This window comes from Aphis gossypii, chromosome 3 (assembly GCF_020184175.1).
Source record: "Aphis gossypii isolate Hap1 chromosome 3, ASM2018417v2, whole genome shotgun sequence".
Taxonomy (NCBI): Eukaryota; Metazoa; Arthropoda; class Insecta; order Hemiptera; family Aphididae; genus Aphis; species Aphis gossypii.
The window spans coordinates 41,973,342-42,001,059 of record NC_065532.1 but is presented as its reverse complement, the minus strand read 5'-3'; the positions used below and the strand labels follow the sequence as shown (position 1 = coordinate 42,001,059).

Here is a 27,718-nt window from a genome sequence, read left to right as displayed (position 1 = left end):
AGCAAGCTATGTATTTATAAAGCGCTTTCAATGACAAAGTAGAAACACTTGTAAACACAAATAATATTAATAATAATAATAATAGTATAATAGGAATACCCTCTCCAGAACACAGCACGCCTCTATAGAGATGTATATAAACAACTATCATCGCATGTTTTAGAGTTTCTATTGAACAAGTCTCCGAGCATAATCGTACCGACTTTACGTGTAAGCACTAATCATGTCTGATATTACGTATTCGAGTGTGGATAACGAAGTATCCGACATTCTGAATAAGCGTTTTGTTACCAGCTTTCGAAATGGATACATTAAAGCTAACGATGTCGTGTTGCCTGTGTACTTCAAGAAGTTTGGACAGCGTATACAGGACATGGAAATCAGGGATGATGACGTTTGGGTTTGCAGCTATCCAAAAACAGGTAATTTAGTTGATTTAAATATCAGTTACAAATATATTATAATATATCTAGCATGTATCTAGGTAGTAAAAAAATAATTTTTATAAATACGTAATTTAATTGATATCACACTACGAATACAGTAATAAAATTATCAAAATGTATAAATAGAAATAAAAACATAGCACTGCATAACAATTATAAATGCAAATAATTTTTGTATTGTATATAATTATAATTAAAAACTATGAAAAGTATTGTTATCTGTCTACTATAATTCTTTTCACTGAACTATTCTACAAAAGACGATGAAAATAGATTTAAAATTAAGTAATTAAACTTGATTTTGTTTAGCTTATATGAACTCGAAACTAAAACTTTTAAACATGTTTTCCATTTACTATTGTTTAAATTTATCTTATAATCATGTGTGATTCAGGTTAGAATAGAGGATACGTTATTGATATACAGTCAAAAATATTTTTATTCTATTGTACGTTTTGATAATTTGTTTTTATCTCTCTATCAAACAAAAAGAAAGGCCCCTTCGGGTTTAAGTCTTTATTAAAAGTCAAAGTAATTATTTTCTTTACATTTCTAAGATATGGAATAAGGTCAATCAATTGAAATGTATAAAAAAATACTTACTTTAAATAATATAGTAATTAAGTACAACGTAAATATTATAATAAATGTTGGAAAAGAAATAATATTTACGGAAATATTCTACAGTATGAATAAGTTATATAAATTAGGGTTAATATTTAAAAATAAACTATAGTAACAATTGAAGCACTTAATAATATCATTTACCTGTATTTATTATGCCTAAAATCTAGAAATTGTCTATGTGTAATGTTTGGAATGCAAACATGATGAATTTCTTCAATTTTATTTTAAAAAATAAAACACATTTACTCATCGTATACACTTAACTTACATAATATTCGTCATATTCAAAAAGGGTAAATATCATAAAATAGTATGTTTGCTTTATAGTACTTACTTGTATTATAGTTCTACATTTCAATAATAGCTATTGTAACAACAACAAAACAAAAAATACCAAGTTTTCAACAAGTTTTCAAAATACGGAAATTAAATTTACATATAAATGTATAAATAACTCATTTATCATAATCGTATACTCTTCTGGAAAAAAATTAAAATAGTAATGCATAGTACATGATAAAATGTTATTGGGTTTTAAAAATATTGTTATTATGTACTTTTAATTTAACATAATAATTAAAGGTAATAAAAAACAATATTATACCTACGTCATTATATTATGTAGTATTATTACTTTATTTATAATATACGTAGGTATGTATATAAGAATAAAATTGTTGAATAGGAGGTCATAAATATAGAGAGGTGGTGATTGACAAGCGAATATCTTGTCATACCGTTAATCAATAACAATAATAAAAAAGAAAGTGGTATACGTATTCTTCTATTGTTGTCATATCATATTGCTTGGAGGCGTCTGTTTTTTGAGACTAACCGATAGTAAAAAAAATCTATTGTGTTCTAGGAACCACGTGGTGTCAGGAGATGACGTGGTGCATTGCAAACGATTTGGATTTCGAAGGTGCCAAACAATTTTTGCCAGAAAGATTCCCATTTTTAGAGTAACTATATACTACATACTTGTTATTTAATAGATGAACGTACATTTTTATTTAACGATTGACATTATTGATTCAATTTTAGTCACACACCATTATTTGACTATGAAAAAGTGCTGCCGGAAAAACCAGACCTCAAGCTACCGTTGTATGTATCTGATTCGATCACGTACATAAATGAATTAAAATCTCCGAGATTTATCAAGACTCATTTACCTTATAAACTCCTGCCAAAAAAACTTAGAGATCAAAGTACCAAAGCAAAAGTAAGAACTATATTCTGAGTTTTTACCTATAATAACATATCATAAGAATCTATTATTTTAACGACTGTCTATATTATATACATTGTATACATTGTATACATATATTCTTGATTATAATATATTTCTTCACATTTGTTTTTAAAAATCAAATTAACTAAAACAATATATCTTACATGTAGGTTTTGAATGATTTAAATAGGTATGTAGTATAATAACAATAATATACTTGACAGTTGTCAGTTGATTACAATTATTAAACATTATATCAGTAACTAAAATGAAATTGTAGGACATTACCTGTTAGGTTTTATTGATAAAAAATATATTATTTAAATTTTAGAGGTGGAAATAATTGTTATTTTGAATACTAGTTAAATATGCTAAATAATTTTAGCTACGAAATTCAATACATTAATGATGTTCTTATGCATATTACGCATATTCAAGGTTTATTTCAACGATTTTTGCTATATATTTATCAAGAAGTCTGAAATATTATACATCAAATAATATTTTTTAGTCAATATTAAAATCCAAGGATTCTATTCAATGTGAATGATAATTGTAAACCAATATTCTATCCACATTTTTTTTATAGTAGTAGGCATTAGGCACTTACATAACTATTTTAACAAGAAATTAAAATATCAAAAATAATTAATTTCATACCTATCATATAGGTATGTTAAGGAATATACAACTTTTTAAAACTATTTAACTTTACAAGCAAAAGAGTATTACTATTATTTTTTATTCAATATGTAATACAGACAATTTATATAAAAATGTGTACAGTATATGATGGTAATTATTACTATTACGATTCATAAGTATTTAAAATTAAACCTTCTACTAGAACACATTCAAATAGTGGACATTTTTTTGGGATCGGAAACATATCTGTATATTATTCGTTTTTTTTATTTACCCCTTCACTTCTAAATTGCGGACAAAATTTCGGCGACCGAAAGTTTTCCATATGCAGATGTTTCACTGTAAATTTAATTGGCATAAATATTTGAAAAGGAACTTACATTAGGTTATGCTATTAATAAGACCATATTGACTATGACATATATTCCTGTAGCCTGGTATGGTAAAAATGATTTATTATTTGAGTTGCACTAAAATAGTTACTATTATTGTCACGAACAAAACTAATTATGATAATATGTTAATATTATTAAATACTCCGTCCTAGTCATTATGTTAGATTTTACTTAGTACACAAAGACCACTATATTATATTGTATTTTGTGTACTTCATTGGTATTTTAGTTTTGTATAAGTCAATTTAGTTAGTGAAAAAGTATTTACTTGGATGTGCTATGTAAGAGTATTCACTATTAAATAATTTAGTGATTATAATTAACTTTTTTTTACTAATTTTTTACAAGTTATTATATTTTAATGAAGCATAAACAATTAGCAAATCACTTTCTATAAAATGTAATCGTTTGATTACTATATGAATAATAATCAAATAATATTAACAGATATTGTAATAAATGAACTTTCAGATCGTGTATGTGGCCAGAAACCCAAAAGACACTTGCCTATCATATTTTCACCATTGTTGTTTGTTAGAAGGATATACTGGCAATTTTGAAGATTTTTGTAAATTGTTTACCTCTGATTCCCGTAAGTAAATTTTTATTGAAAATAAATAAAAGATTAAGTTTGAAACAGCATACACTCACAACTTGTGTAATTAAGTTTGTTTCAGCCCATTTTTCGATCACATTCTTGGCTACTGGAACCGAAAAGATGATTCGCAAGTCCTTTTTTTGAAGTATGAAGACATGAAACAGGTAATCGATCACAATGTGTTTTTTTGATTGGTTCATGTACCTATACATTACAGATAATGTTCGACCCTTGTCTAGGTTATGTAACCTAACCTAACGTATTTTGTATGATGTGTCCAAAATAATAATATCCATAAAATTAAAAAAAAAATTATTCAATTTTTAACTATACCCATGATTTGAACTGCATTTTAAATTTGTTTGTACAGGATCTACGTACAGTAATTCGTCAAACAGCACAGTTTTTAGGTAAAGATTTGGCTGACGACCAGGTGTTGGTTTTGGAAGACCACCTAAGTTTCGAAAGCATGAAAAACAACAGAGCTGTCAATTATGAGCCAGTTATTGAGATTAATAAAACCCACAATTTAATTGACGCTAATGGTACTTTTATGAGAAGTGGTACAGTGGGAGGAGGAAAACAAAAAATGTCACCAGAGTTTATAAACATTTTTGACGAATGGGAAGAAAAATGCTTAGGGAAAAGTGGATTAAAGTTTTAATGCAATTACTTAAGTATATAATACCTCTATTATGATTCTATTTTTTATAGCTAGTGTTTATATAATACAAAAAAAGTATGATGGTGTTAGGTATTTAATGGGAACGTAAATACAAGACTAATGATTTATTTTATATTATTTTATTGCACCCACTGGGTTAATCATTCCAATTAACCAGTTAAATTTTATATACGTTTTTCTTATGGAATAATTATTGTTTGCAGGATAGCTGAATCATTTTTCAAAGTTCATTAAATCATTAATTTATATTAATTTATAACATTTATTCAATAAAATATTTGTATAATTTTAGTCTAATATGGAAAAATAATTAAGCGACGTTTAATGTAAACATTAATTAACTATAGACATTTTATTTTCTCAATCGTAACACATTTCAACTATATGTATAATGTGTTTTAGTTTTATTAAAATTATAATATCATATTATCTACAACAATGTCCTAAATCATTACTAATCAGTTATTATCGTTTTGTATGAAAGTTTCTCTAATATTAATACCTATATAGTATATTGTTTGTTATCAAAGTTCATAATATTGATTAATAAAATAAATAAAAAATGTTTTTAATTACGTCATGTGAATTTTGTAATGTTTAAACATTTTCCTACCTGCTATAGGAATAAGAATTTAAATATGACAGTATGTAAATGCTTATTAGATAATTACAATTTTGTATAGTAATATATTATGTATTATTATTTATTAGAAATTGTATTTGAAATATTAAATCATAATAATATTATATTAATTAAATTAAATACAGCTAAAATAATTACAATATACAAATAATGACTATCAACATTTGAAGAGATCGTTTTTATAATATTTAAGAAATGTTCAGTTTAAGTTAATATAGGTAAGGAAACTTACGCCTTATTAACCTACACTTATTGACGTATCGGCTACTGTTTTGGATGGAAACTGCTACCGAATCTCGAGCACTTAAACCATTTAGTATTAATATTCTTATTTAATGTGTTTATCAGTAAATTTATTGTCATAAATTATGTTTATTATATATATATATATATATATACATTATACATAAATTTCAAATAAGCTATGCATCTGTTTAACCAACTCATATATGCTAATTTGTTCTATATAATAAATATTAAATAATAATATTAATATATATTGTTATAAAAATAGCAAATTATTTATTAAATATTATAATTATTACTCTCTTAAGGCTATTTAATGTGCTAATAATGGCTAATTAATACTATTGAGCTGACCTAATTATTTGATATTGCTCATTAAATTTATCAATGAATAACATACCATTATATTTAAATATTTAACCATACATATTGTATCGTAATTTAAATGTATAATTTATTATATATATACATATAAATTATAAATTATAACAAAATACAACAAAGGTCTTGTCCAATATAATGTACAGTGACATAACCTAACCTATGTCATAACATAAATCAATAATTATTCGGTGAAATTACAGATATCACCGCTCTACGAAGACCTGTACACGATCATGGTACTATTTTAAAGAAACAATCATACACGTAATTACGAAGTAAAATTATTATAATATTTAAATTCATGCTGTAATTGGAATGTTATCAGTATTATCACATATTATCTTGATGTAGATATTGAATTAATAAATGAAATAACGGTAGCTTCATAACATTAATACTTGTCACCGAATCTATAACATTTATAGGCTCGTACCGGCTAAACATTTTTTTTTTATATAAAATAGGAGTGGCGATTATATTAATATCATATTTTTTGATAATTTATGATGAAAAATTATTTCTTGAAAAAAAAACTAATCTCAACAAACTTTAAAAATGTATTAAAAAAAAATTGACTCAACTTTAGTAAAAGTTTTTGACATCAAAGTTGTTTTTAAATAGGATTTAAAGTATAGGATTTTTTTTTAAATATTTTACATCGAGTTTCTAAACTTAAAATTATTCAATGTGAAAATATTCAATGTTGTTATTCAAAACGTGTTCTAGGAACCACGTGGTGTCAGGAGATGACGTGATGTATTGCAAACGATTTGGATTTAAAAGGTGCCAAACAATTTTTGCCATAAAAATTCCCATTTTTAGAGAAATTTTATACTAAATATCTGTCACTTAATAGAAGAACGTACATTTTTATTTAACGATTGACATTATTGATTCAATTTTAATCACACGTCATTATTTGACTACGAAAAAGTGCTGTCGGAAAAACCAGACCTCAAGCTACCGCTTTATGTATCTGATTCGAACACGTACATAAATGAATTAAAATCACCGAGATTTATCATGACTCATTCACCTTACAAGCTCCTGACAAAAAAATTAGAGATAAAAGTACCAAAGCAAAAGTAAAAATCACATTTCTAGTGTTTACATATTATAACATATCATATGGATTTTATTTAACGACTGTAACTAAATTAATACTATTTATATTAGATATCTACATACATGCATACATTACTATATATAATGATTATACGTTTATGTTATGAGAATAATTGTTGGATAGCTTGAATTGGTTAGGGTTAGTAGGTATAAGAGTTAAGTTTAGTTATATTATAATATCTTTTTAATTATCAAAAATTGTATTTATTATATAAAATCTATATACCTAAGGTCATAATAATATTAAATACAATTAAAACAATTATAATATTTATCAAAATTTGAAGGGAACATTCATATATTAAAGACACTCTTGGGTTAAATAACAGTTTAATATATAATAAATAAAAATAGATTATAGTATGAATTAAAAATTTAAATATTTTACTGAGAGATGCCCCAAACTATTTTAAGTTAAACATTTTGGAGTCTATTATTATAATATGTTCTTATTCAGAATTATATGAATTGGGTTATTGTTAAGTCGACGAAACGTGTTTTAATTTTTTCGACTTAGATTATTTTGTAGCATAGCCGCATAGGTAATGATGCAGTAAAAAATCTTTTGTATTTAAATAGTTCGACTCACGTATGGCTTAAAAACGATATGCTCAACCTACGCGAATGCGTACAGAAAGGAGCGAAAATAGGTCGGAAAACGCTCAAAATCCGCTGAAAGGTGGACAATTTTAGAAAAATAACTATGATAATAGTAATAATGGCTTTTATAACAGAACAGCGGTGTATCAATAACAGTGGTCGGTACGTAGCAATAAAACGGTAGAGAAAAAAAGTAATCACAATTCGATGACGTGGAAGGAGTTGGAAGGAAATTTTCAAAAAGACTGCCACGGAACGGAATTTTTCGATTGGTCGTTCTATTATGATATAGAATGGGTGTTGCCCACTGCGGCGGGCCGCTCAACATTTTTATCTTATGTAATAGGAGTAGTGATTATAGAATCATATTTTATGATAATTCGTGATAAAAAATTATTTCTTGAAAAAAAAATAATTTCAACAGACTTTAATATTTGATTTAAAATAATTGATAATTTTTTTTTTTAAATACGATTTAAAAAATTACTATCTTGAGTTTTTTTTTTTTTTTATCGAATTTCTAAACTTAAAAATATTTAATAGAATAAAAGTTATCAAATCTCAGTGTGACGCCCATGTATTAATTAAGCAACTATCATCGCATGTTTTAGTTTCTGTTGGAAAAGACTTCAAGCAGTATAACCTGTACAGACTTACGAGTAAGCACTAAACATGGCTGGTATTACATATTCGAGTGTTGACAACGAAGTATCCGACATTCTAAATAAGAGCTTTGATAACACTTTCCGAAACGGATATATTAAAGCTAACGATGTTGTGTTGTCTGCATCCTTCAAGAAGTTTGGACAGTGCATACTATAGACATGGAAATCAGGGACGATGACGTTTGGGTATGCAGCTTTCCAAAAACAGGTTATTTAGTTGATTTAAATATAAGTTAAAAATGTACCATTATAATATAGAATACAGGGTGATTTTTTTTTATCACTAAACACTTGTTGCTTCAAAAAGTATACTTAATTTCAATTTTTTTTTCAATTTTTAGATAAATGTTTTTCTACAACTATATAACATTTTCATTATTTTCACCATTATTTTTAACTTTCGTTAATTCTAGTTGTTTAAGTTTACCATTTGAAAAACAAAATTTAATAAGTTCATTATTGAATATTAGGATAAAAACAAAAATTGAAAAAAAAGTCTATATTTTTTTAAATAATGAGTGTTAAATAAAAAAAAACCATCCTGTATACTATACGGTGTATAGGTAGTTCAAAAAAAAATTTTTTATGAAAAAGTAGTGGAATTGACATCACATTTCGTATGTATATAGTTTTAAAATCATCAAAATGTATACATCGAAATAAAAACATAGAACTACACAGCGATTATGGATGCGAGTAATGAAATTATTATAACAGCCTTTATAGCGTTTATAACTGATCATTTTTTATTTAAGTTCAAAATAATTAACAATTTAACACAAATAACTATTCAAAAAACATTTACATCTGCCGATATATTCTAATATTAAAGTACAAACAAAATTAGAGATCATCGGTTGAAATAATAACATATATTACACTATATAATATACATTTATAAACAATAACGACGTACTATATACACGTTGGTCAATATTTGTGTTATTTGTGTTATGCCTCAAAGGAAAATGAAATAATGAAATATTTTTAAATTTTGTAAGTATGGCTCGCGAACCACCTCTCTATGTTTTGTGGATCACCAGTTTTTTTCAATTCTTCGTAATTACTAATTGCTAGGAGATTATTAAGGAAGAAAATTTTTGAAAAAACCCATTTTTTTCTTTTAACGCGAAAAATTTTAATTTATCCATGAGATCTTTAAGAATAACACATACGCGCACGATAATGATAAATCGAAATACTTTTAATTTTATTAAAAAGTAATGATTTTAAATATAGGTAAATAATTTTTCAGAATAGTTCACTACAATATAACATTATTAAGAGCTTGCCATTAAATGTATTTATACTACTATATGAGCATAAATTGTGAGAACGGAAATTGTATATCATACAGACTGCTGCGATGGTGTACTTTTTGTACATTAAGGACACGGCGAGAGAATTATGAATTCCGGTGGATAGATCCCATCTCTCTCATACATCTATATTTATTTATATAAAATTCTACGGTCACAGTGTTTGTGGTTTAAGTGGTTTAACTCCACCGATTTGTATGAAATTATTTTTGCGTATTTGGTGTGTATGAGAATAGGTCGTAAAGTATTTTCACTATATTATACTGTCACCATCCCCAGTAGGTGCTAAATAAGGGATTTCGAGATTTTAAATAGTCAATGAAAATTTTTAAGTTTTAAACACCATTAATTAATACTAATAAAAAAATTGTGATAAAAGTATTCTTTTAATAATGTCTTATCATGTTGCATGGAGATGTCTCATTTTCGAGACTAACCGAACGTAAAAAAACCTATTGTGCTCTAGGAACCACGTGGTGTCAGGAGATGACATGGTGCATTGCAAATGATGTGGACTTAGAAGGTGCTAAACAATCTTTGGCAGAAAGATTTCCATTTTTCGAGTAATCATACGACATATAATATGTTACTATAGAAAAACGTACATTTTTTTTAACGATTGACATTATTGATTCAATTTAAGGCACACAGCACAAGTTGACTATGAAAAAGTGCTGCAGGAAAAACCAAATCTTAATCTACCGTTGTATGTGTCTGATTCGTTCAAGTTCATAAATGAATTAAAATCTCCGAGGTTTATCAAAACTCATTTACCTTACAAGCTCCTGCCAAAACAACTTAGAGATCAAAGTACCAAAGCAAAAGTAAGTATTATCTTTCTAATATTTACATATTATTACATAGTATAAGCATCTTTTTGTTTAACGACTACAACTAAATTAATAATACCTATATTACTATATTAGATATGTCATAATATGGCCATACATACGTAATTATTACATAATTCTACAAATTGTAGTGAAACTTAAATTAACTTAAACAATTTACCTTACATGTAGGTATTGAATGATTTTAAATTTTAATCGGTATGAAATACAATTAACAATAATATACTTTACAATTGTCAGTTAATTACAATTATTAAATATTATATCAGTAACAAAAGTGGTGCTGTAAGACATTGATAAAAATATATTATTTAGATTTTAGTGGTGAAATCGATGTGTGAAAATAATTGTTGAATGATTTTTGCTAAATATTTATCAAGAAATATTATGCATTAAATAATATTTTATATTATCAATCAAACAATGGATTATTTTTAATGTGAATGATGATTTTAAGTCAATATTCTACACAATTTTTTATGGTATACTTAACACTAGGCACCACCACACCTATTAAATTAAGATATTAAAATAACAAATATAATTAATTAATAGTTCATTTATATAATATGTTAAGGAGTAAAAGCAATGAACATTATTGTTATTGTTTTTTATTAAATATTTGATATAAAAGATTTGTATAAAATATGGTACACTATATGATAGTCATTATGATTATAATTTATAAGTACTCATATATACAGTTTATCTTCTATTCTAAAACACTTTTAACCGCCTAGGACAATTTGGAAAAATTTTGGGATCGGGAAAATTTCTATTATTTATATCATGAACTAAGATAATATACTGATAACTTAGTTCATGATTTATATGTAGAATTGTAGAAAAATCTATAAACAACGGACATTTTTACATCTAAATTTTGATATAATTTATTGTTATTTTTATCTAAATATTATATTTTATTAAAATGTACATTTTACACATATTATACTGTTATAATTTATTTTATCCATCATATGAAATAGACGTTTTATGCAGTAACTGATTATTTTTTTTAAATAATTTTACATATCAGTATATTCATGCATAAAAATAATATAAATATTCAATATACATATAATGTGAATTATTTTTTATTATATTATTCATTTTTTTTATTTAACCCTTCCCTTCTAAATTGCGGATAAAATTTCGGTGATCGAAAGTGTTCTATATTAGAGGTTTAACTGTAATTTTAATTGTCATAAATGTTTTTAAATGGAAGTTAGGTTAGGTTATAAGCTATTATCTAAACTTACCATATTAACTATGAAATATTGTATTCCTGCAGACTTACGTAGTAAAAATAGATTTATTATTCGAGTTGCATTAAAATAGTTACTATTATTAACTTGAATAAAATTAATTGTAACAATATTTTTAAATCATTAAACTCCACCCTAATCATATTTTAGATTTTTGAGTAATACGTTCTCAAACCCCATTATAATATATTTTGTATACTTTATTGGTATCTTAGGTTAGGACTTATACAAAACTATTAGTCAAAGTTAGTTTAGCTAGGGAAAAATTATGTAGTTGAATGTGCTATGTAAATGCGATTATAATTAACTTTCTAAACATTTACAAGTTATTATATTCTAAATTCTAATGGAGCACAAACAAAATAATATATAAAACGTAGCCGTTTGATTATTATGAATAATAATCAAATAATATTAACAGATATATATTATAATTTATAAATTAACTTTCAAATCGTGTACGTAGCTAGAAACCCAAAAGACACATGCCTTTCATATTTCCACCATTGTTGTTTGTTAGATGGATATAATGGCAGCTTCAATGATTTTTGTAAATTGTTTACCTCTGATTCCCGTAAGTAAATGTTTAGTGAAAAAAAATATAAGGTAAAAATCAAAACAATGTTCACTAACAACTTGTGAAATTTAGTCCTCTTCAGCCCTTTTTTCGATCATATTCTTAGCTACTGGGAACGAAGAAACGATTCGCAAGTCCTTTTTTTGAAGTACGAAGACATGAAACAGGTAATCGATCAATATTTGTTCTTTCGATTGGTTCATACTATATATATTACAGATAATGTCCGACGCTTGGCTAAAGATAATATTTGTCATTTAACATTAAATTTAACCACTTATTTTGTTTAATATGACCAAAATTATTATTTACCAATATTTTTAAAATGAAAAATTAATTATTCAATTTATAACTATATCCATTTTTAATTTGTTTTAATAGGACCTTCGTTCAGTTATTTTTCAAACTGCTCAGTTTTTAGGTAAAGAATTGACTGACGACCAGGTGTTAGTTTTGGAAGACCATTTAAGTTTCAAAAGCATGAAAAATAATAGAGCTGTTAATTTTGAGCCAGTTATTGAGTTTTATAAAACCATCAATTATTTAGTTGACACTAAAGGCAGTTTTATTAGGAGTGGTATAGTGGGAGAAGCAAAACAAAAAATGTCACCAGAGTTTATAAAAGTTTTTGACGAATGGGAGGAGAAATGTTTAGGTAAAAGTGAATTAAAATTTTAATGCAAATAATTAAATATAGTTATTACCCATATGATTCTATTTTTTATCACAAGTGTTTATAAAAAAAAAAATATAATTATTTTATACTGTTTTATACCATATCTTTAACCATTTAGATTAAACACTAACTTTATACAGGGTGATTCTTTTATCAAACTTCACTCATAATTTCAAAAAAAATAGATTTTTTTTTTCAAATTCTTAGATACATAATTTTCTACAACTGTATAAAATTAAAATTTTTTCACTCTTCTTTTACTTAATAGTAATAAAATTATCAACTTTTGATTTTTAAATGGCAACCTATATTAATAATTACGTAAATATTAATAAAGCCATTTTTTTTTATAAATTTTCATGTTAAAATTATTGACTTTTATTGATCCATCGGTGATTTTTAGCTGCTCAAAGTTGGTTGGTTTTAGGAGGTTTTTAAGTGTTATATACATCAGTACTAATTAGCTCCGTCAGAACTTTGAATTTTATTTGTAAAATCTAGTAGCTATAATAATAATAATGAGCTCGTTATCGTCGATCCAATGTTTTAGCTTGAGTGGTGATAATATTTGTACCTGTTACTACTTGTTATAGCTTATTGTCAATTATCATATGATTATAACTAATTGAACTAATATCACTATAATAAATACTAATGAGCTATAACACATTTGCACTCAATGATTTCCTAGTACTACCCAACTTTGAAAAGCTATATATCCTCAACGGATTAACGAAAAAATTTTAATGTGATAATTCATAAAAAAATAGCCTTAATAATTTATGAAATTTGTAGTATAGGTTGTTATTTGATAATCAAAAGTTTTTAGTGGTTTACCAAACAAATATAAAGATGAAAGTATAGAAGAGTTCTACAATTCGAGAATAGTATGGATCTTAAATTTTGGAAAAAAAATTTGAAAAATGTCATAACTTTTTGAAATAATGAGTGTTGTTTGATAAAAGAATCCCCCTGTATACGTTTCTCTTATGAGAATAATTGCTGAATAACTGAATCGCAGTTCAAAGCTCATTAAACTGTAAATTCATAATCATTTATAAACATATATTTATACAATTTAAGTTTTTAATTTTATATAATTAGTCTTATTTGTGCATTAATAATGTGCATTATTGGAGTTCACCTAGTGGTGGCCAGATGAACCACTGCCCACCGTAGGGCTAGTGGTTTTTTTATTTAATGTAAATTTAATTTTAACAATGTTCGGAATAATCTAGAAAAATTATTTATTTAACATTTATATAAATTTATTATCTTTTAACGTGTATGTTATAATTTATCTAATGTTTAGCTTACATAAAAAATGAGATTATCTGGATAAATTTATATACATAATTTTAATGTAATTACTAATCAGTATAGGTACCTACATAATAAAAAAAACTAATCACCGAATTATATTATAAAAGTGAACTATGAGATTTATAAGTGTCTATTCCATAATATCAAGAATAAAACCAATATTATTTAAATATTTATATAAAATAAGAAGAATTATTAAACAACATTTTTTGTTATTTTCGTCAACAACATTATGTTGATGTATATGCGTCATAATATGTTCGTATTGTACGAGTTATAATAAAAATCAATGGTAATCAATAATAATCAATAATGTATTATTATTTATTATTATTATCTCATGTATTTAAAAAGTTAAAATAAAATTTTAGACTATTATTTTAGATATTAAAAATAACAGACTGAAATAGTCAATAATCATTACTCAGCTATACTTCATTGGTCATGAACACTTTTACACTTGTACGTTCAGATTTCAGACATAAAGTAGGTAGGTACTAGGTACGTAATAAGAATAATGTATACACAGATTACTTATATAATCATCTATATCATCTTTATATGCATCTGTCACATATTGTGTTAATAAGAAGTAACGTAAACGTGATATGCGATAGGTTTACTATGAGCGACGAACACATACTGCATTTCATTTTGTCGAACAATTTAAAATCTAGATACCTTTAAGTTTTACCACAACCGTAGAATTGTTGATTAAAAGGTTGATTATTAAACGATAGAGATACTATTGTATACGTACGTACGTGTTCGATACGACAGACTACGACCATGCAATTATGATTTTTGCACAAATATACGAAAAATTGCACTTTTCCTATAATATGAAAAAAATATGAAAATATGCAAATTTAAATTTAATATTTAACTGTATTAAAACAAATTTATAACTCATTTAAAATAATCTACGATAGTCCAGTGGTGGATTTAAGAGTAAAATATTGGTCGGCAATCAAACGATGGGCCCCGACCTAGGGGGCTATAACTGCTAAATTTTAACCTTTATTCATTGACACACTGGGAGGGCTAGGGGAAAGGGGCTTAAAACCATAATAAGCTCCTCCGAATATGTGTAAAATGTTCATGTGTCTGATAAAAATAGACTTTCATAATAATATATTTTTAGCCTCCAATTTTTTTACTAAATGCCAAGGCACTAATATCTTTATGTAAGTAGGTACCTACTATATTTTTGATATGCACAAGAACCAAAAAACATAAATTCATAAATTATTTTTTTCATCTAATTGGTCATAAATATAATACATACAATATAAGTTTTTATACATGTAAACATGTTTAATACAATATTTTAGTATTTTTATATTTATGTAATAAAAGTTTTTCCTTAGTAAAGCTAAATCACTCGTACGGTTTTATACCGTGGTTGATCGTAAATAGTTTTTCAATCTTCGTAGTACACTCATTGCACGTTCAGCACTAGCACTTCCGATTGATAATGTCAAAAATAGTTTTAAAAGTGTTTCCATTTGAGGTAATACGTCAGACAACGAATGGGTAACAAATAATTTAATACATTTAGTGTGTCATCTGAAATTTTAGAACTAAAATAATAACTTTAAAGTAAAATTATTCAAGTGATAATTCATCAATAGAAAAATAGTCGTAATTTAATACAATGTCTTCACTTTTTTTTTAGTATCCTGTAAACTAATTTTTTTTAATTCACCTGGATTAAAAAATGAAAACAAATCTAAAAATGTAGATAGGTACACTTTAAATAGCAGATAGTAGATTGTAGATATCACGGACTAAGATATCTTAGTCCGTGTAGATATCGATTACCGACCTGTTGGATTACTCACAATCAGCCAACGATAATATTACGTATAATGAAATAATAATAATATTATCAACTAATTTTATTTTTACATTGGGTTTTTCATTAAGAGTCCTATCAATGGATAGCTTCCTTACTCAACGTCTTCTTGTCTGTCATATTAATTTGTTCTCCTATATTTACTTATTGTATTTTTTTTTAAATACAGACTGTATTAATTGATTTACATTTTTTCTCAATAAAAAACAAAAAATAATCTCGGTATTCCAAAAATTTACGGTGCCTCTACTTAAATATAGTTAGGGGCCCCGTCGGCATATGCCGACTAAACGACCGTTAGATCCGTCACACTAAGTCGAACACTATAAAAAAAAATTGAAAATGCAAGAAGTCCCGAACCCATAGATAATAGAAATTTATAGAATAATGGATAGGCCATGCAATTTTATCACACGGGAATTAATTGGAGTTATTTGAGGTTATAAGAGTCAATGTTTACATTTTAATGTTATCATTATCAATCTATCGCCACTTGCGGGAGTGAGAAACCGCCCTTTCACATATATAACCGTGTGCCTTTCTCTCTCCAAATTAAAAACCGCGACCACTTGAGTTGTATGCTTATTATCTATGCCCGAACCCTTTAATCAGTAGCGTCAACTTGATAACAGTAATTATTGTGAACCACTGAGATAGATAAGTATATATTTTTATGACATTGCATTTTCACAGCATTTGATCTTAATATTCTGATATTCTGTTATGTTGAAATTAACCTTTATTAAGCAAACAGTTAATACACCAAAGAATTGGATACTATTTTTTTTTTACATATAACGTATAGAGCAGGCCACTTAAATGCAAGTCATTAATAGTTATTCAGATAAATCAATTTTTAATGTGGGCCAAATTACTAAAATATTGGATTTAAATAGGTACGCAAATATATACCCTGCGCAGTCCAAATAACGCCACTGTCGCAATATTCATTGAGTAAAAACTTGCTAATAATGTGATTATTGACGATGTAATTGATATATTTTAATTATATAAAATAGGAGTGGTGATTATAGTATCATATTTATTGATAATTGGTGATAGTAAATTATTTTTTTAAAAAAAAAATTCAAACTAACTTTTATAATTTATTGGAAAAAATTGACACAACTTAAGTAAAAGTTTTTGACATCAACATTTTTTTTAAAATAGGATTTAAAAAATTGCTTTCTTGATTTTTTTTAAATTTTATGTCGAGTTTTAAAATTTAAAAATATTCAATTGAATAAAAATTATCAGATCTTAGTGTGATGTCCATAAATTAATTAAGCAACTATCCAGTGGCGTTTACAAGGAGTAGGACGTGGGGATCAGATCCCCCCATTGGCATTATGATTTTTTGTTAGATTATTTAATATGCACTATGCACTATAATGTAATATTTTGTTATATTATGGATTATGATCAATCGAGCTATTGAATTTTAACAATTTCGTCAAAACTGAATACCATTTTAATTTTATTTTGGTTTATTTATAGCAAAGTAATGTTTATTTGGACTAAATGGTCGTTGATGACTATGATTATTTATACTTTATTATACTTTATAGCTTATTTTATTGTGTTTGATGTGAATTTTGAATCAATTAAAAATATATTTATTGTTTCTTATTGTTAAATATTTTACTACCTATGTAAAAAGTTTTGAGAGGGTGGGGGATTTTCCAATTATCAAATTAACTAAAACAATATATCTTACATGTAGGTATTGAATGATTTTAATCGGTACGTGATACAATTAACAATAATATATTATACAATTATTAAATATTAAATCAGTAACAATAGTGATGGTGTAAGATATTGATAAAAATATATCATTTAGATTTTAATGGTGAAATAGATATGTAAAAATCACTTTTTTGCAATAATTTTGCTATTAATGATGTTTTAATCATTCATATGTATAATAAGTTTATCTCTATTAAAGGTATAGTTAAATGACTTTAGTTGTGTATTTATCAAGAAATATTACACATGAAATAGTATTTTTTTAATGAATACTAGAGTTCAAGGGTTCTTTTCAATGTAAATGTTGATTGTAACCCATTAACCCATTATTCTATAGGTACGCATATTTTTTTTTTATGGTAAAATAGATACTATAGGCACCACCACACCAATTCAAATAAGATAACTGTCAAACATAATTAATTAATTGTTAATTTATACATATAATATGTTAAGGAGTACACAACTATTTCACTTTATTTATTTAAATTATTTAAATAAATTTAATTATCTATTTAAATTTCGAAGCACACGGAAGAGTGATTGTAACTATAATTTGAAGAGTGTGATGGAACGTGAAAAGGATTGTGATTATTATTTTTTTTATTATTCATTTTAATATTTACCCCTTCACTTCTAAATTGCAGACAAAAATTCGGTGACCGAAAGTGTTCTAACGATAATATTTGTCATTTAACATTAAATTTAACCACTTATTTTGTTATTTTTTTATTCAATGTAAATTTAATTTTAAAAATTTTCGGAATAATCTAGATAAATTACCCCTATGACATTTTTATACATTTATTATCTTTTAACGTGTATGTTACAATTTATCCGGTGTTTACTTGTTGCGGTCAAAATAAAAAATTACGTACTAGTTGCGATCATTCCTCAAAAAGGTAACATACTGATTGCAGTCACTGAAAAAAAAATTCTTTTTTTAATTAATAATTAAATATGAAATTAATATTTCGTTTATTTATTTAATTAAGAAAAATGTATTTATCAACATTTTCCTTCCCATTTATATCGAAAAATAACAGACTTAAGACGTTTTAGGACTGTCTATACTATTATTTATTGTGTAGGTATGGTTTAAAATGTTGATACTTATGTTTAAATTAAGTGGTTAAACTTGTGTCAAAGTATAATATAATAATATGTATAATATTGTTTAACAATAATTATTTTTATAACTTGTGTCCGAATAAAAATTTTAAATATTCGGAAATTTCACCCTTTTCATATATGCTTTAGCTAGATGACTGCTAATGACTGTATTTTGTCAAGCCATGCTTACCCTTGGTATTAATAAAATTTCAACCGAGAAAGAGCATTTTCTAGTGCAACAAATATATTATGAAGAAGGTGAAATTAATAGACTTAAATATCTGAAGTCAATTCCTTTCAAATTTGTATCTAATAATTTTAAAATTTAAAATTATTATTATTATCATATACACATTTTAAGTACCTACTATATTTTGACACAAGTTATAATAATTATTATTAAACAGTATTATATATAGTATATTATATTTTAATACATTTTTCTAAATTGAATAAATAAACGAAATATTAATTTCATATTTAATTATTAATTAAAAAAGGAATTTTTTATTGAGTGACCGCAATCAGTATGTAACCTTTTTGAGGGATGACCGCAACTGTTATATCTGTTTATCTAAAAATCATCATGACCACAACTAGTATGCAGCCAATTTATCTAATGTTTAGCTTAGATAAAAAATGAGATTATCTGGATAAATTTATCTAGATAATTTTAATGTAATTACTAATTAGTATACCTAATTAATAAAAAATGTAATCACCGAATTATATTATTAATCCTACTGTGAGATATAAGCGTCTATTCCATAATATCAAGAATAAAACCAATGGTATTTAAATATTTATACAAAATAAGAAGAATTATCGTACAATATTTTTTGTTATTTTCGTTAAAAACATATTATGATGACGCACGTACGTCTTGTACTTTGTACTATACGAGCTATAATTAAGATCAATGGTTATAGTGTGTTATTATTAATTGGTATTATCTCATAATACCAATAAATAGATAGGAGTTTCTAATCTTAAAAATAATCAATTGATTAAAAGTTATCGCATTTATCAGATCTCAGTGTGATGCCCATAAAAGCAACTATATCATCGCATGTTTTTTGTTTCTGTTGAACAAGTCTCCAAGAAGCATCACCGTACCGACTTACGAGTAAGCACTAAACATGGCTGAAATCACGTATTCAAATGTTGACAACGAAATATCCGACTTTATTAATAAGAGTTTTGATAACACTTTTCGAAAAGGATACACTAAAGCTAATGGTGTCATGTTGCCTGTATCCTTCAAGAAGTTTGGACAGTGTATACTAGACATGGAAATCAGGGATGATGACGTTTGGGTCTGTAGCTTTCCAAAAACAGGTTAGATACATGTTTTTCTACAACTGTATATAATTTTTATTTTTTTCACCTTTATATTTAATAGTAAAAAAATTATCAACTTTTGAATTTCTAATAGCAACCTATACTAAGAATTGCATAAATTAATAAAGCTATTTTTTCATGAATTTACACGTTAACATTTTTAACTTTCGTTAATTCGTTGGGGAATTATAGCTGTTAAAATTTGGGTGGTTTAGAAGGTGTTGTTTATACATGTCATACTAATCACTAATTATTAGTTACTTAACTAACACAGTATAATTTTTATCAAACATTGTCGGCACCGATACTAAAAGATAATTTTAGGATGAACATTACTACAAAATACAAATAATATAGACATGTAGACAGATATAATATTATACATTAATTATATACTATTTTAATTTTCCATGTTTTATGTATAAATCGACAATCGTGCCGTACGATGTACAATTTGTAGGTACACTTTGTGCTTACGTACAGGGTTTAGTAAAAAAATAAATTTTGAGATTTAACCATCTCATAGTCACCCGTATAACCGAATAGTATCTTTATAATTTATAAAAAAAATTATTTTATTTTTTCCTGATTTATTAATTTCTATTATGAACGCTAGTGAATTTACTCAAAAAAATATCAATCATTTAATTTTTGATGGAACATTTTTTATGATTAAGAAAATCGATAGTAATGGATTTATCAATATAAAATATAATTTTTATTAAACACAGTCATAAAATTTTAAAATGTATAACGTATAATGTATAAAATTGGCAATTGTAAGTAATTCAATTATGTAATTTGTATTTTGTAATTAATTAATTTTTTTTTAGTAATTTCCCCATCCCTGCTAATTATCACCGTCATAACTAGTATTTCTACTAATCACCCCCAATTAAAACAATTATTATTTTCAGCTGTACTATATATCGTAAAACATAGGTGTACGCTGTGCAAGCCTTAAATTATAATAGATACAAAGTACAATGATTATTAATCGTGGATTCAACGTTATCAAATTTTTTTTGTATTATAGCTACTAATTATACTAATGTCATATCATATTGCTTGGAGGTGTCTCGTTTTCGAGACTAACCGAAAATAAAAAAACCTATTGTGCTCTAGGAACCACGTGGTGTCAAGAAATGACGTGGTGCATTGGAAACAATGTGGACTTAGAAGGTGCCAAACAATTGTTGGTAGAAAGATTTCCATATTTAGAGTAATTATATACCATATAACTATCACTTAATAGAAGAACGTATATTTTTACTTAACGATAATTGATTTAATTTTAGACGTACACCATTAGTTGACTTTAACACAGTGATGCAGGAACAACCAGATCTCAATCTACCGATGTATGAGACTGATTCAATCACCTTAATAAATGAATTAAAATCTCCGAGATTTATCAAGACTCATTTACCCTACAAGCTCCTGCCAAAAAAACTTAGAGATCACAGTACCAAAGCAAAAGTAAGAACTACATTCCGAGTGTTTACATATTATTATAAAATTATAAGAATTTATTTTTTAACGACTTAAACTACTAAATAATTTATCGTTATTTTTATCAAAGTATTATATTTTGTTACAATTGTAATTGTGATAATATTTTTAAATCATTAAATTCTCCACCCTAGTCATATGTTAGATTTTTGGTTAATACGTTCTCAAAGACCATTATGTATTATATTTTGTATACTTTATTGGTATCTTAGTTGTATAAAGTCAGTTTAGCTAGAGAAAAATTATGTACTTGGATATGCAATGTAAGAGTATTTGTTACGGGTAATGTTAACATTTTTATAAAGTCAACATATGCAGATGATGGTGGCGAAGGGTACAAAAGGTATTCACTATATTTATGTAATCGAAAATGTGACACCAGTGGATGTATACGTAAATCATCTAGCATTTTACACAATTAAAATTATCACGAGAGCATGCCATATAATAATAATAAAAGATAACGCACATTAACACCTTAATTCTATACTATAATAATAATTTAAGAAATAATTTAAACTATAAAATAAAATTCAATATTGTATCATTAGTAGGTGAGGTTATTAACTTATTAAAAGTTAAAATTAATCTTTATCATAATAGGTATTATGTATTTTATGGTAATTACTAATTATATCTTAAATAAATTGTACATTGTAATAATTTAAAATGATTTCATCTCATTCATGATACATTTTTATAGCTATTAAGACATTGTCCAAAAGTGCTTGGCTATTATCATATTATTCGGTTAATTGAGCATTATTTAACATTTAATAATACTCAAAGTGGTTAATGATAACAGACGGCTATTGTCAAAATTATCCAAATGTTAACATTACCTATAACATATCCAGTATTAAATAATGTAGTGATAATAAATAACTTTTTTATTTCTAAACGTTTACATGTTAAAATATTCTAATGGAGCATAAACAAATTACTTTATATAAAACGTACCTAGTCGTTTCATTATTATGAATAATTATCAAATAAAATTAACAGATATAATAATTAATGAACTTTCAGATCCTGTACATAACCAGAAACCCAAAAGACACTTGTCTTTCATATTTTCACTATTCTCGTTTGTTCGATGGATATAATGGCAACTTCGATGATTTTTGTAGATTGTTTATCTCTGATTCTCGTAAGTAAAATTTTAGTGAAAAAAAATATAAGGTAAAGATTAAAACAATATACGCTAATAACTTATGTAATTAAGTCGCTTTCAGTCCATATTTTGATCATATTATTGGCTACTGGGAACAAAGAAACGATCCGCAGATACTGCTTTTGAAGTACGAAGACATGAAACAGGTATTGATCAAATGTATTCTTTCAATTAGTTTATAATGATATAACAGATAATGCCAGACGCTTGGCTAATATTAATATTAGTCAACTGAAATTTAGTTTAAAAACGTATTTTGTATAATACGACCAGAATAATAATATACCGATATAAAATTTAAAAAAAATTATTCAATGCATAATTTTATCTACATTTTTAATCTGTTTGAACAGGACTTATGTAAACAAATTCGTCGAACGGCTCAGTTTTTAGGTAAAGAATTGACTGACGACCAGGTGTTGGTTTTGGAAGACCATTTAAGTTTCAAAAGTATGAAAAACAACAAAGCTGTCAATTTTGAGCCAATTGTTGAGTTCTATAAAACCGACCTCAATTATTTAGTTGACGTTAAAGGCAGTTTTATTAGGAGTGGAATGGTGGGCGAAGGAAAACAAAAAATGTCACCAGAGTTTATAAAAGTTTTTGATGAATTAGAGGAGAAAATATGCTTAGCGAAAATTGGATTAAAGTTTTAATGCCAATAATTAAGTATAATTATTACCTATATGATTCTATTTTTACCGTTAGTAAACTATTGCTGTTTTATACCATATATTTAACAATTTTAATTAATCAATTAAACTTTATATACATTTCTCTTATGAGAATAATTGCTGGATAGCTGAATCATTATTCAAAGCTCATTAAATCATTAATTCACGTTCAATGTTTATTTATAACATTTTTTCAATAACATATTATATTTATATAATTTAAGTTTTAAGTTATATATAATTAGTCGTTGCTAAATAATTGTAATCAACTATAGAATAGGTATTTATTTTTTCATCCCATCATGTTTCAATTATGTCGGGTGAGCCACTACCCAATGTAAATTTAATTTTAAGAATGTTTGGAATAATCTAGATAAATTATTAATAATTATGACATTTATATCAATTTATTATCTTTTAACGTGTATGTTATAATTTATTTAATGTTTAGCTTAGATAAAAAATGGGATTATCTGAATAAATTTATCTAGATAATTATACTGTAATTAGTACCTATATAGTAAAAAAAATGTATTCACCGAATTGTATTACAATTGTTAGTAATATCATAAAAAATTATTTAAAAAATTACATCTTATGAAATCAACCTGTCAATAGCATTAGACTTATCTACATTCTACATCAATGTCATTCCTAATCAGTAATAAAAAAATAAAAATGTTTCCAAAAACTTTTTTTAAGTACGTAGTGTGAATTTTGTTATCTTTAAACATTTTAGCTACCTGATATTAGAATAAGAATATAAATATGTCAATATGTAGCTGTTTATTAGATGATCACCGTTTTGTTTTAACTTGAGGTCGTAATTATATTAAATTAACTAAATACAACTAAAATATTTATAATACCTATACAAATTATATTTATCAACATTTGAAGGGAACATTCATTCATATTATATTAAATATCTCTGTGGTTAAATATCAGCTTAATATACAATAAATAATAATAATACATGATAGTATAAATTTAAAATGTTGTTGAGAATTAATATTAAGTAACTCCAAATTATTTTAAGTTCAACATTTTGGAATCTATTATAATATTATTATCACATTATAATGTGTTCTTATTCAGAATTATATAAATTGTGTTTTTAAGTTGATAAAATGTGTTTTAAGCTTTTCGACTTTGATTTTTTTTTTTGTAGCATAGATAATAATATAGTAAAAAAATGTTTGTATATAATTTTGAGTTGGTTCAAAATCTATCAAAAAAAAAAAAATTGGTACATTAGTAAAATTATAATTTATATTTTCTTTTCATTTAGTTTATTTTCTCGAAATGGATTGATGTAGCTATCCTTTATGATGTATTGAGTTTAATTTCTAAATTGAGAGGTGTTAATTTGTTTTGAAAGAAACTCTTTAAAATATAACAAAGAAGAATTTAAAATTCTTATTAGAAATATAAAATTATATTTTACAATATAATATTATAATGTGTACATACAATGTTTTATACATTTTTTTTAAAGTAGTTATTATTATTTGAATACTTATAAACTAAGAGTAATATAATAATTTTTAAATATACATTTAATGTCAATGATATCAATTTGTCTCAAAAGCGAGATCAGTCCCTTTCAAATTTTCCTCTGTGAATTTGTCGAATTTGTCTGATAACTCTTTCGACATGTAGTTTTTCCAGTCCCCGACTTTTCCCTTCCTAATAAATGTTTCGTCGGGATTTGTTCCGTTTGATGGTTGTTTCTCCATCATAGCAAGGATTGGTTCTAAATTCAGAGCCGGATTCTTCTTCATACTGTTGAAGCTCAGGTGGTCTTCGAGAGCGGAAACCTGTTCATCGGTTAAGGGTTTGTTGAGAAAAGTTGCTACTTGTCTGATGGCTCCTTTCAGGTCCTATAGTATTGCAAAACCAAAATGTAATATTATTACTGTAATTAGTGAATATAACTTGAAGGTACAATATATACTCAAAAAAGTGGTAACAATATACAATTAAATATGGATCATCAGTAACGCGTGCAGACTTCAGCGAAACATGCGAAGAATTCAATAATATTTTTGCATCGAGACAATGAATAAAACAAATAAATGTCGGTTCGTTTCGTTAGAAAACGTTTTCGTATTAAAACACGCGTCTTATGAAAAACGCGATAAAACCAATAAACCTTTACACGATTCGTCGAACCGCCCGCAGCAAAAAAACGCGTATTTTAAAACTGTTGAAATGTTATTAAGTTTGATCCTACATTTTTTGTCAATCATAATATTATTAATACATCCGAACAAAATATGCAAAACCAATGCACGCGCGTATATTCGGTGCACACTCCCATATCGTGCCCGCTTTGTGATTTTAACACCACCGCAACAACCGCGATCGCGACCCTCGCTCACCTTTTTCATGTCCTCGTATTTGATGAACAGCACGTTCGGTTCGTCTCTCTGTTCCCAGAATCCCAGGATGTGATCCCAGATCGGACCGATCGGCGTCTTGCCCTGTATGAACAGATCGCAAAACTCGTCGAACGAACCGTGCAAGCCGTGTATCAGCTTGCAATAGTGGTAATAAGACACACACATGTCCTTTGGGTTGCGGGTCACGTAGACGATTTTCGGTTTGACGGCCGCCAACTGTTCGGGCAACAACGGCACCGGCAAGTGCGTTTTTATGAACCTGGGCGACGGCATGTTTTCCACTTGTTCCACCGAGTTGCCCAGTTCGTCTTTCAGTTTGCTCGTGTCGTTACCCATAAGCGCCGTCAACCTATAATACACCGAATTATTTAAGTATAAAACAAATAATAATTATTATAGTATATACTATATAGTGATGTGTAATATGACAAACGTAGGTATGTGTGTAGGTATATGTATTACGGAAATACGGTCGTATTATTGGATTGAGCGAGCTCTGACAACCTACGTGACTATTTCGTGTCTATTCGACTCCGTATCATCAATCTTAATGTAACATAATTTATCTCGTAAAAAAAAATAATAATAATAAGACGTATTTTATTGTTTGGTCAATTGCAGTATTTCTCCGTTATTTTCGCTTAAATAGATTACGATGTGTTTAAAATATATTTGACTTGTATAAAAAAAAATATTAAATCGTTTTTAAAATGAATAGTTAAATTTGAATTAATGAAGAAATATTAATATTTATTTAAAGCCAATTTAATCTTAATTTTTTATCAACATTAAATTTCATAATAATAAATCAACAACAGTTTTTAATTGTATAGTTGAATAAATCGTGTACTGTGTATGGTATAGCATATTAATATTATACTATTATATTTGTATTATTATTATTATTATTATAATTATTTCAGTTTATTTTATAATAATATGAATTTAAATGGTTGTCATTTTTCAGATAAATCTATGTTTTTTATGAAGGTTTATCTTACTCTAATAACGGTGTCCTTAGTTGTCCGATCATGCTCTTTGCTTTTACAAAATCTAAGTCGTTGCAAATACACCAAACCATTTCTTGAGCCCAAGTACTTCCTATAGTAGATTTAACAAAAAAAAAGTATTAGTCATCGCGGTTTAAATATATAAGTAATTTCAAAAACAACATCACTATTGTCTGAAAATATAGTGTGGTTGTTCACGCCTCATTAAGCATCCGGAAGTAAATTACTGAAATTATTACCTGTTCTTGGATACGAAACAAGCCATACATCATCAGATCTGACCTCCATGTTCTTAATTCTTTGTCCCAAATCCTTGTACTTAGGCGGAAGTATACATTTGCCTGGATTGACTTCGATCAGACAGTCTTTGACACCGAACAAATCGTCCAGTCTCTTAGCGAATTTATCCTCAAGATTTTCGTACTTAATGTACATATTTGAAAATTTTTATAGTATGCAAAATAAAAGTTAAAATATATATTTTTTTAATAAGCTAACAAACGACGGTGTGGACAAGTTGTGTTGTGCTACTCGACACAATTCAATATGATCGGTACCTACGTACCGAATCTCAC

The 27,718-nt window shown here is 26.2% G+C and overlaps 4 protein-coding genes across 4 annotated transcripts; 3 read left to right on the top strand and 1 right to left on the bottom strand.

Moving 5' to 3' along the window:
- The first annotated feature begins 163 nt into the window (after window positions 1–163).
- Window positions 164–20,206, top strand: LOC114128154 (uncharacterized). Its single transcript, XM_050203857.1, is given in 14 exon segments — window positions 164–422; window positions 1,939–2,035; window positions 2,118–2,298; window positions 3,819–3,939; window positions 4,015–4,109; window positions 4,316–4,607; window positions 8,293–8,447; window positions 8,450–8,501; window positions 10,079–10,175; window positions 10,256–10,436; window positions 12,185–12,305; window positions 12,381–12,475; window positions 12,690–12,963; window positions 20,058–20,206. Coding segments are annotated over 14 exon segments (2,019 nt in total). The 5' UTR covers window positions 164–223; the 3' UTR covers window positions 20,117–20,206.
- On the top strand, window positions 20,167–21,594 carry LOC126550650 (luciferin sulfotransferase-like). Its single transcript, XM_050202581.1, has 2 exons — window positions 20,167–20,365; window positions 21,494–21,594. The coding sequence occupies exons 1-2, from the start codon at window positions 20,167–20,169 to the stop codon at window positions 21,592–21,594; spliced, it is 300 nt and encodes a 99-aa protein (XP_050058538.1).
- Window positions 21,595–21,697: 103 nt separating this feature from the next.
- On the top strand, window positions 21,698–23,710 carry LOC114128149 (luciferin sulfotransferase-like). The gene is made up of 4 exons (XM_050203856.1): window positions 21,698–21,847; window positions 22,093–22,223; window positions 23,116–23,200; window positions 23,408–23,710. Exons 1-4 carry the CDS (start codon window positions 21,698–21,700, stop codon window positions 23,708–23,710), a joined length of 669 nt encoding a protein of 222 aa, XP_050059813.1.
- A 1,434-nt stretch (window positions 23,711–25,144) lies between these two features.
- LOC114128151 (luciferin sulfotransferase-like) lies at window positions 25,145–27,714 on the bottom strand. The gene is made up of 4 exons (XM_027992596.2): window positions 27,383–27,714; window positions 27,135–27,234; window positions 26,113–26,482; window positions 25,145–25,611 (listed from the first exon to the last, which is right to left on the bottom strand). The coding sequence occupies exons 1-4, from the start codon at window positions 27,576–27,578 to the stop codon at window positions 25,303–25,305; spliced, it is 975 nt and encodes a 324-aa protein (XP_027848397.1). The 5' UTR covers window positions 27,579–27,714; the 3' UTR covers window positions 25,145–25,302.
- Window positions 27,715–27,718: the final 4 nt, after the last annotated feature.

Excerpts from the sequence above, each read along its gene's own strand:
- LOC126550650 (XM_050202581.1), top strand. The coding sequence starts at position 20,167 with ATGGCTGAAATCACGTATTCAAATGTTGACAACGAAATATCCGACTTT. Across the intron at positions 20,366-21,493 it reads CTGTAGCTTTCCAAAAACAG|GAACCACGTGGTGTCAAGAA; the intron begins GTTAGATACATG and ends ATTGTGCTCTAG.
- LOC114128149 (XM_050203856.1), top strand. The coding sequence starts at position 21,698 with ATGCAGGAACAACCAGATCTCAATCTACCGATGTATGAGACTGATTCA. Across the intron at positions 21,848-22,092 it reads ATCACAGTACCAAAGCAAAA|TTGTATAAAGTCAGTTTAGC; the intron begins GTAAGAACTACA and ends TTGGTATCTTAG. Across the intron at positions 23,201-23,407 it reads AGTACGAAGACATGAAACAG|GACTTATGTAAACAAATTCG; the intron begins GTATTGATCAAA and ends CTGTTTGAACAG.
- LOC114128151 (XM_027992596.2), bottom strand. The coding sequence starts at position 27,578 with ATGTACATTAAGTACGAAAATCTTGAGGATAAATTCGCTAAGAGACTG. Across the intron at positions 27,235-27,382 it reads TGTTTCGTATCCAAGAACAG|GAAGTACTTGGGCTCAAGAA; the intron begins GTAATAATTTCA and ends AATCTACTATAG. Across the intron at positions 25,612-26,112 it reads AATACGAGGACATGAAAAAG|GACCTGAAAGGAGCCATCAG; the intron begins GTGAGCGAGGGT and ends GCAATACTATAG.